Genomic DNA, 10264 nt, shown 5'->3' on the forward strand with positions numbered 1-10264 from the left:
AAAGCTCATAAGGGGTCTTACTGGTATCACCTTTGATATGAACTCTGTTAAATGTGTAAACTGTAGTGCTAATAGCTTCTCTCCAGTAGACCTTCAGAACATTTCCTTCAATCAACATGGTTCTTGCAGCATCCAAAACAGTACGGTTGTTCCTTTCGACAACTCCATTTTGCTGTGGGGTTCTAGGAGAAGATAGCTGTCTTCTGATTCCATGCATCTCACAGAATGAATTGAACTTATTGGAACAAAATTCTCCACCTCTATCGGATCTCATACACTTCAGCTTCAATCTCGACTCAGTTTCAACTTTAGCTTTGAATATCTTGAATTTCTCAAATGCTTCTGATTTCTCCTTAAAAAAGACAAGCCACATCATCTTGGAATAATCATCAATTAGCAGCATAAAGTATCTATCACCTTGCACACTTGTAACATTTGTAGGTTCACACAGGTCAGTATGCACAAGATCTAGCAGTCCATCAGATGTATATTGTTTACTCTTGAAAGGAATCCTTGTTTGCTTACCCAACTGACATTCCTTACATAACGGATTAACAGGTTTACCAATCTTAAGCAGATCTCTAACAGCTTGTGTAGTACTGATCTTGATCAATGAGTCAAAGTTTACATGACATATTCTCCTGTGCCACAACCAACTTTCATCTATCTTAGCAATCAAACAACTTTTCTCACAAGCATTCAAATGAAAAATGTTACCTTTAGTTTTAATCCCAGATGAAATCTCTATATCGGAGGCATTCAAGATCTTGCATTTACCATCCTTGAATTGTAGATCATAACCCTTATCAACCATCTGTCCAACACTCAAAAGATTATGCATCAAACCTTCAACATACAAGACATCATTAGTGTTATGCTTACCATCAAAAGAAATAGAACCTCTCCCACGGATTACACAGGTTTTGTCATCTCCAAATCTAACTATTCCACCATCATACCTTTCCAAGCTTACAAATTTGCTTTTATCACTGGTCATATGATGTGAACAACCGCTGTCAATCACCCATTCATCTTTCTCTTCTACCTTAGCAGCCAATGCTCTCTCCTCAACAAAACAGTTAGTGGAATCACCAGGTACATGTCTATCTTCTTTAATGGCAATAAACAAAATTTCATTTCCTTCTGGTTCATCATCTATAACACTTTCATTTGCAGCATAATAACAGTTCTTCTGGTTCCTAAACTTCCGGTTAGACTTATAAGGCTTATCATACTTTTCATGCTTCTCATATCTATCATTTCTATCATGCTTATCAAACTTATCAAACTTATCATGTCTGTCATACTTAGCCATTCTCTCTGGGCATCTAGAAGCAAAATGTCCTATCTTATTACAAGAAAAACATTTCAAAGGCAACTTTCCATCATACTTATTGACACCTTTAGGTAATCTTCGGGCAATCAATGCTTGAAGCTCATCAAACTCTCTTTCTTGCTCTGCGATCTCTCTTCTTTCTCTTTCATATCTGGATATTCTGCACTCATCAGGATCATATTTCTGCTTATCGGATACAGATGCTGATGCTTTAAATGTTGTCTTAGACTTTCCATGTGATTCTCCAAATTCGCTCAGCTCAAATGCAACAAGTTTACCAACCAACACATCTCTTGTTACTGTAGTCACCCTCCGGATCTCATCAATAGCGGCAACCTTATGTTTATAAGCAGGAGGCAAAGATCTTAGTACCTTAGCAACAATCTCATCTTCCTCAATCTTTCCGCCGGCACATCTGATACCAAGGACAAGTTCATTCACCTTAGCCATGTATGAATGTATGTTCTCATCATCTCCCATCTTCAATGTCTCATACTTTCCTTTCAAACTCTGCAACTTAGCAACTTTCACTTGATTATCACCTTCATACAGGATCTCAAGCTTCTCCCAGATCTCATGTGCGTTCTGAAGTTCCATTACATTAGTCATCTCAGAATCAGTCAGGGCACTAAGCAATGCTTCCTTCGCTCTAATGTTGTATTCAGCTTCCTTAGTTTCATCAAGAGTAGATGGTCCATTCTGAGGAACAACACAGACATTCTTAGTAATCTTCCAGTAATCCTCTCCAAGACATTTCAAAGTGCACTTCCATCAAACCTCGGACTATCCTTCTTGAAAAGAATACCTTGAGCTGCCATCCTGGATCTCCTCAAGCAATTAAGCTTCTACTGGAGGATCTAGTTCTGATACCAATTGTTAGCAACAATCAAGAAGGAAGACTGAGATGTGGGGGGGGGGTGAATCAATCTTCACCGGATCAACAAAATTAAACTCTAAAACAATAATTGATAAACTGCAAGAATAGACAGATAAGCAAATTAAGAGCACAACACACAACACCAAGATTTTTGATGCGGAAAACCTGGTCAAGGGAAAAACCATGGTGGGAACCTACCCATAGTAAGATGATACTTTGCAGTAGTATGTGAAACTGTTACAATGGGGAATGCACATGTATTCAAGCACACTGCTAGAGCTTACCGCACAAAAGATATATATGCCCGGAAGACTACAACCCTCAGGGAAGTCTCACTGACTTACAATATGATTTAGACTACAATCCGGAAGAAATGAACTGCAATGATAGCATTTACAAATGCCTGATGACAGTTCCGGTTAAGCACAATTGTCTGCTCTGCAACACCGATCTCATCTCAACACTTAACTAAATGATAAATCTCTTGTTCGCACATTCACCTCTCTCTGATAGTACAGACACAATACCGACACCTAAATTACATAAGTATCTCACCTATATATACAAATCATCAACCTTGATAACATGGTGGGCTAAACCCTCAACCCTCAATTTACAATTACAAAAATTTCATCACACGATACAAAGATCGACCATCTTACCAATATTATGATTTACATTACATAGCATGGACCTAATTCAAATTTTCAAACAATCACATCCGCCGGAAATCATGCTAAGATCAACCGCAACATGCTACACCACCAGAAATACCGCATAACACGAAAATCATCACCGGTTCATAGAAATCACCAAAAACTCGCACAACGATCAATGTGGATCGCCAAAGCAAATAGGACATGACTAGGAAACACCAACAAGCATGTTAGAATCATTCGGAACAGTTGCACCAACCGTCACTTTTCAAATCTTCATCAATCAACATCGAGAAGCTCAAGAACACAACCAATCAACAACTGTCACAAAGAAAGATAACTTGCGGAGCACCAAATCACGAACCATCTGAAATGAAGATTCACAAGACCATTCAAAACAATATCTCAAAGACTCAGCACAAGATCTGATTACATCGGAATATACTGAAGGAAATACCGGACTTTGCAAAACAGTGATCAGCAAAACCAAACTACAAAACCGGATCAGAAAATCTTCCCAAACTCACCGGAATAAATCATAGGAATATTTTGACATCAATGACAACAACATATCCTAGCAGCAGCAATGATCAACCAAATCCAACAATCTCCCCAACAATCCAACAAATGGGAGGTGGCAAGGGCAAAACCTGCGCCCACAGAGTTGTTGACCACAAGATCATCGCTGTAGTTGCCTAAACCGTTGTCACGAGGCAATGCAGAAGGAAGGTGAGATTGCGCAGTGCAAAACATTGCGAGCAGATGGTGTTCAAATTATGTCAATATTATACATTCTATTTTACTACGTTACCAAGTATGGGTCTAGGATCCAAGTGTGGAGCTGGGTTCGATCCGAGTCCTGGTTTGATCCCGGGCTAGCTCTAGGTTCAACCCGGATTTGGCAGACTTTGTGCTCACAATTTTTTATTTATTTAAAAAAATTAGTATAATCGATTTTCTCACCTTTGCCTTTGTTGATCATGCCTCCATCGATCTTGCTTGAAGTCTTGTAGAGAGAGTCAGTTTTTTGCAGCAATGGAAAGGGGAGAAGTGATGCACAAAAGTGTGTGGTATGCCTTCGTGACGAGTATTTGGATTTTGGTTTTTTAAATAAATTTAATATCTTAATATTTTATTTTTTAAACATTCAAGACTTGATTTTTATTCGATATATTAAAATTAGATTTTTAATTATAAAATATTATTATTTATATATAAATAATACATAAATTTAAAATTTTAAACATTTTTTTATTTTAATGTTTTTGAATTTAGTATAATATATTCAAGTTTAATATAATATTATTTTAATTTATGGATTTATAACTTATTTGAACACACACACACACATATATATATATGAATTGACATATCCGTATCCATACCCTTGCCCAAGGAAAAAAAATTGCCATTCCCATGAACCCTTACCCATACCCCTACCCATACTAGTACATAGTTATTTTACTATATTTTTTATTTTTTATTAAAGAAAAATCTTATATACATACTTTTTTATATGCTTTTGTATGAACAAACGCAAAACAAATCCAACCCCAATTTTTTTTTGACCGAACCTCCAAATCAAATATAATCCCCGAGCCTGAACCCGAACCATCAACTTAGGTTATAACTGACAAACAGATTTGTGATAAGGGATAAACAGATTTGTGATAAGGGGATTCCAGAAACAATTAAGGGGCCAACCTGCTTTGGTTTCGTAGGAGATTCTGAAAAAAACTCATCAAAATACATTATGGGTTCTCCCAGGTTCAATTAAGACAAAACCATAGGCCAAATTCCAAACTCTGGCTGCAGCACTGCCCGCATCAGATCTGGATCCGGATCTGAACTGGCAAGTTAACAGGGATGAACCTGGTAACTGAGCATTTATGTTCAAATTTAAATCAAGCATCTATTTTTCTCAAGGAGGATTGTTTCATTGTTTTCTCTAAACAAGGTTCAATTCCAATCCTGGACTGAATGTCTTATCGTATTTCCTTCTAAACTTTTTGTAGGAGCAAATCCAGCTTTGCTTGTACTACCTTCGTTTCATGGGCTATCATAATGATCAATAAGATCCTCTTCATACTCGACATAGGATTAAATCTTGTTTCTTTTGAAACTTTGTGTAGGGATTTTGTCTGTGTACTACAATGGAACACACGATAAACATTTTAAATCTGTTCCAACATTTTGTTCAAGGGTTCTATCTCTATGTCCAATAATGAAAATATTACCTAATTTGAAGCAGGTACTGTATTTTAAAAGAAGATCATTATGACATTTATATTTGAAATCTAGATTGTTGTGAAACTAGGGCTAGACACTGCAGTTCCTTTGTTGGACTCGGAGACTCAGTTGAGCTTAAATACAGAATAGGAAAAAGAGGCAACAGCATTGTCTTTGGTGGATATTTGTGTAGGGACCCAGGTTAAGATGTAATATATAAAATCTTTTGCTTAATGCCTTAACTTTTTGTTGAGAAAACAATTCCTCCTGAGAACCCATTGTCATATTTCTTGTTCTTATTTGTTTGCAAAGTGGATATTATAGACTACAATATGTAATAACAAAAATAATTGAATTTCATTAATTTAAACTCTTTTTTTGACACTTCTCTATAACAAATCTGATATGTAAAAGATATTAGCCATATTTCATTCTGAAATTCTATAAAATTCAATGTTTCAGTACCACAAGTAGATAGAGTTTCCTGTTCTATTAAGTTATAGGCTAACAGCAAGACTTTGCGTGCAGTGAAGGAAGAAAAATTTGAATAAGGGAATCTTTTGCAGAGAAGATGGTCATTCCTCCACCTCCTCCTCCAACTAGAATCATAAAATATTTAAAGCCATATGTTTTAAAGATGAATTTTTCCAACAAATTTGTCACAGCCCAAGTTTTTCATGAGCCAACAGCTACAGTTGCCTGCTCCGCCTCTTCACAAGAGAAGGGGCTCAGGTCTACGATGACATCCACTCGTGATGTTTCTGCTGCTAACAAGATTGGGAAAATTTTGGGTGAGCGTCTTCTATCTAAAGATATTCCTGCCGTTTCTATTTTCATGAAAAGAGAACAAAAATACCATGGCAAGTTGAAGGCCCTCATTGAAGGTGTAAGAGAGTGTGGTCTTAAATTTATCTGAGATTCATATATTTATATTTATTTGACTATCATCTGCTTTTTGATTGGTATACAAAGTTTGTGTTTAACATTCATATGCCTTCTGAGTTGAATTTCATTTTCTTTTTTGAATATTACAAGGCTGCAAAACTTTGTAAGCCAATTTCTACTTTATTTAAAGATTTTGGGCCCGTGAAGTGACCATGTTGTGTTGTAGGAAAATAATTGTAAATAGTTAAGCAAGTACGGTAGATTAAATTTAGGCTTGTATCATTATTATTCTCTCCTTCACTGTGATGCACTCCCCTTTTCTTTCATTTTTTATTCGAGTTTTCCCCCCTATACCTGCCATGTTTGGAAATGATTCTGCGTTTCACAAATGTCTGGTTATTTTGTTTTTAGCATTAATTTGGATGGAGGGAGATGAATCGGATCTGATAAAATGTATGAGTTATTTTGCTTTTGGCATGAATTGGAGTTGTTGTTTTTGGTTGGTTTGCAATAATCCATCTTCAATGTTACAACGACATCCATCTGTAAAATCTAAAGCTCCTTTTGTTTGACCTTTTTTAATTAAATTGAATTTAGTTTGGCACCTTTTGAAGGATCCACGTTCCACTTCAATTGCATGAATCTCTATCAATTACCGTACTTTTACTGTTTATATAGAACATAAATCTCCCAACACTTGGTCAAATCCTTTTGATTTGATGACTTTGGTTCTCTGCAATATCACGAAGACTCAATGGTTTATCCTCTTTGTAATAGTGGCCCTTCATCTATTTTCCGTCGAGATAAATCAAGAAGATTCCAGTGAAATAATCTTGGCTCCCGAACTTGGAGTATAGTCTTCTGAGACTTGTGCATCACAAGGTATTTGTTTCCTACGAAAAACTATTGATAAATGATATTCACCTCTAAGAGGTTTCTTTTCTCCTATTATGAATAAACCTTAATTTCATAAAATCCATATTCTTTGGCATTGAATTGAAGAAATGACATGTTCTCACATGAAATATTCTTTGATATTTTTGTAATAACCACCCTTGGTTACTAGCATTAAATTTTTTTCATTACACCTTCAATATCCTCTTGATCAACCAAGCAATTTCTTTTCAATTAGAAGAGTTAGTTTCATAACCTTATTCAACCATCACATGGATTATGGCTTTACACTACAAATGTATATACTTGCATTGAATAAGATAAACTCACATAACAAGACAAATCTGTAGATTCTAATCTAATTCTTTATGGTTCATTCAAGATGGCTCCACCCATGTATCCCATTTTGAGAAAGACTTCATACACACAATGGTTATGCTTCTAATTCAATCCAAACATGATAGTATGACAACCAATGCATTCTAGTAAAATGTTAGTTACGAACCAACAAAACTTATGAATCAGCACAATCTATATAACAACTAACTTATACGGACATCCCATACATACACACTGTAATGAACTCATGTATATAACAAGTATCCAATGAGAATATATAATGCATGCATCACCTAAATATAATATGACTAACTTGAACACCATCACATGTACACACGATTTCTGGTTGGCAATCAAGGAAGGGGTTCCAAACTTACTCTAAGTATCTTTCATTCTATTAGGTTTAATAACACAAACCTTTAATTATATCTTTGCTAGAAAGAAGAATGTTGGTGCATTCCATACTACATGAGTCTCGTATTTTTTTCGAATTTATTGTCAATTGTGATGATGAGACCAACATCTCATACTACTTGTGCCATCACTAGCAAGGGCATAAGTGTAACAACATAACATGAAAATCAGTAGTAATATTTTTGTAGCCCACTAAGCATTTGATTCATCTTATAATTGAATCAACACAATCACGATGTCTTATGGCTTTACCTTGCTGAAGACTAGTGCTTGTACCATCAATCACCTAGATTGATTTAACTATTGAAACCTTAAGAACCATGCCTTAGGTAGACACAACACGTGAGGTACAAACATTCCTTTTGATACACTAATCCTAATATTAAATTCTTGAGATAGATAGATCTTGATTTCCATCACTTGTATGCCATTTGCAAAAGCTTATTTAAACCCTATAAAAATAGGTAGCTTTTGGCATCTATCGTTTGTACACTAGTGAAAGTGAACTAACCATATGATACAATTGAATACTTCTTTCGACAAAGCACACATTTTGTTGGAGCTATGATAAGCTTATTTGACATTTTCATAGGTTTTACATTTTAGATGATCACATCAAGATGAATGGGACAAGCTTTGCCAAGAGGACAATTCTCTTCTACCTATGCCTTGATAGAGCCCCTTTCCTATTATTAGTTGTGATGCTAAGAAGTCTTTAAGGGTTTGCACCTTAGACTAGTTAATCCAATTACAATGCCATGTAGAGGTTCGTTACTTGTACACGGTCTAGTATGTCTTGGGGTTAAATTATCGATGCATTAGTAACACATGAGCTAGCTTCTAGTCGATCATGGGTACATAAACAAGTACATACCATGAAGTAATCTCAAATGTTGTTTACTTCATTCAATTGTTATTTACAAACTCAAAATGAAATTCATAGTATAGTGATATTAGACAATATTTTGATTTTGAGGGCATAACTTATTTGTATATTACCAATCATAAAGCTTAGCATAATTTTTTTTTTCACCAAACAAATATAAGAACAAAACAACACATCATATTTGATAATGCTTGTCATTAATTGCTTGTAGTTAGGACAGGTAGTGATTAGGAACTCCATTCTAAAACCAACACATTTATAGCACAAGTAGAACATAAAAATCAATAGTTGTTTACACCACCATATTATAATGATTTAGTTCATCATCATTAGATACAAAGTTCACAAGATTTCCTAATTCATTCATGGCCATGTCATGGCCAAATTTTTATCGTGCCCTTATATTTGGAAGAGTTGACCTCACAAGGCCTTGAGGCTAACTTATATCACCTATACTTATTAGTAAACCGAGACACAATACCACAATGTCCACACAAAACTAATAATTTTAGTTTAGACAATCCTAGAGGCATTCTCACACATTCACATCAAGACATAGTCTCTAAAAGTTCATCTAGGATTGAAGTAGATTTTGGAAAGCCAAACATCACAAACCTCAAAAAAGGTAATATTAATGATCATAGATTTTCTATTTTTGGCTTAGATTTATATAGTGAGAACATGTTAATTAGAAGGTAAGTTCATAACTATTTAATGAAAATTTAGTCTCAAGTTGAAGCATATAAAGAAGATAATCAAGTTTAGGGACAATATTAAACCTTTTAGCTATTACATAAACCCTCCCTTGCAAAAATAGGTCAAGGGGCATTGTTCACCCAACGATTGCCTATGTACCCACTTCCACATGGTATTGAAGTCACATGTAGTTCTTGCAAAAATATCTCCAAAAACATATGCCTAGAATTCATCCCCCAAATATCCTTTAAATTAATAAATATATGTATTACAAAATTCTAACCTATGTGAGGTTAATTACCTTAGCAAAATAATACTCATTTTTTCTTTCCTATACACTAAGTTTCTACACACATTAAGGTTCTCTTCCACATGAGAATTCGTCACCATGCATCAATTATGTAAAAGCCTTGACATGGCTTTAAGTGAGAGCCTTAACATGGCTTTAAGTGAGACCCCACTACAATATCGCTAAATGATATCAAGTATCATTAGGTAGGAATATTTATGCATTCATCCAAATCCATTAATGTCAAAGCATCAACCAATGACAATCAAGAATTAAAATAGTTTGACCAATTTTCTTAATGTCTATATTTTTTCAATTATTTTTCAAAATATATAAATTGTTTTATCTATTATTCTATTGGATAATAGTACTCTATAGTAGTCTATAGTCTTATTAGTATGATGTAAGCATTTGACTATTCATTGAATTTTTTTTTGGCATTTTCATAGAATAGTATTTTACAAAACTACCATTATTACATAATAGTAACTATTTTGTCATATTTCTTTTGATAATGCAATAATTGATAAAGCCATTTGATTTTTTTATCCTTAAATCCATTTGATTTTTAATTATTTTAAAAATATATAAAATTATAAATTATAAATATATTATAAAGTTAAATGTGTAGCTATAATTAATCTATTAATATAATGATGAGATAATAAATTCTTATATAATATTATATAAAAAATAAAATTATTAGATGATAATATAATAAGTAATATATAATGGAATATAAATTATACATGTTAATAAAATA

At 34.2% G+C, this 10264-nt stretch overlaps 1 protein-coding gene across 2 annotated transcripts in view; it reads left to right on the forward strand.

Annotated features, from left to right (window-relative positions):
• The window catches only part of LOC131071431 (uncharacterized), a 47013-nt gene extending 40577 nt beyond the window's left edge, over window positions 1-6436 (forward strand). For both annotated transcript variants that reach the window (XM_058007256.2, XM_058007254.2), the window contains one exon: window positions 5627-6436. In XM_058007256.2, the coding sequence (XP_057863239.1) occupies window positions 5670-6014 (345 nt within the window). In that variant the 5' untranslated portion in view covers window positions 5627-5669 and the 3' untranslated portion in view covers window positions 6015-6436. The remainder of the gene's footprint in view (window positions 1-5626) is intronic.
• Window positions 6437-10264: the final 3828 nt, after the last annotated feature.

This window comes from Cryptomeria japonica, chromosome 6 (assembly GCF_030272615.1).
Source record: "Cryptomeria japonica chromosome 6, Sugi_1.0, whole genome shotgun sequence".
Taxonomy (NCBI): Eukaryota; Viridiplantae; Streptophyta; class Pinopsida; order Cupressales; family Cupressaceae; genus Cryptomeria; species Cryptomeria japonica.